This window comes from Gavialis gangeticus, unplaced genomic scaffold (genome assembly GCF_001723915.1).
Source record: "Gavialis gangeticus isolate Ggan-Ray unplaced genomic scaffold, GavGan_comp1, whole genome shotgun sequence".
NCBI lineage: Eukaryota > Metazoa > Chordata > Crocodylia > Gavialidae > Gavialis > Gavialis gangeticus.
Window position 1 is genome coordinate 21,094,173 of NW_017728998.1, and position 304 is coordinate 21,094,476.

Here is a 304-nt window from a genome sequence, read left to right on the forward strand (position 1 = left end):
AGGGGCCCCCGCCGCAGCCGCCGCCGCCGCCGCAGCCGCTCTTCGGCTACCTGGACGGCAAGCTGGACGCGCTGTACGAGCGCATCGCGGCGCCCGGCTTGCGGCCGCTGCTCATCAAGCAGGAGCCGCGGGAGGACGAGGAGGCCAAGCCGGCGGCGCTGCCCGCGCTCTACCCCGCGCAGCCGCCCGCCCCGTCGCACCTGCAGTACCAGATCGCGCACTGCGCCCAGACCACCATGCACCTGCAGCCCGGCCACCCCACGCCGCCCCCCACGCCCGTGCCCAGCCCGCACCACGCGCACCC

General features: G+C 77.6%; 1 protein-coding gene across 1 annotated transcript in view; it reads left to right on the forward strand.

The window, feature by feature from the left end:
- Positions 1 to 304, forward strand: part of CEBPA (CCAAT/enhancer binding protein alpha) — a 2,847-nt gene that overhangs the window by 1,471 nt on the left and 1,072 nt on the right. The window contains exon 2 of the mRNA XM_019505279.1: positions 3 to 304. Coding sequence (XP_019360824.1) covers positions 3 to 304 — 302 coding nt within the window. The remainder of the gene's footprint in view (positions 1 to 2) is intronic.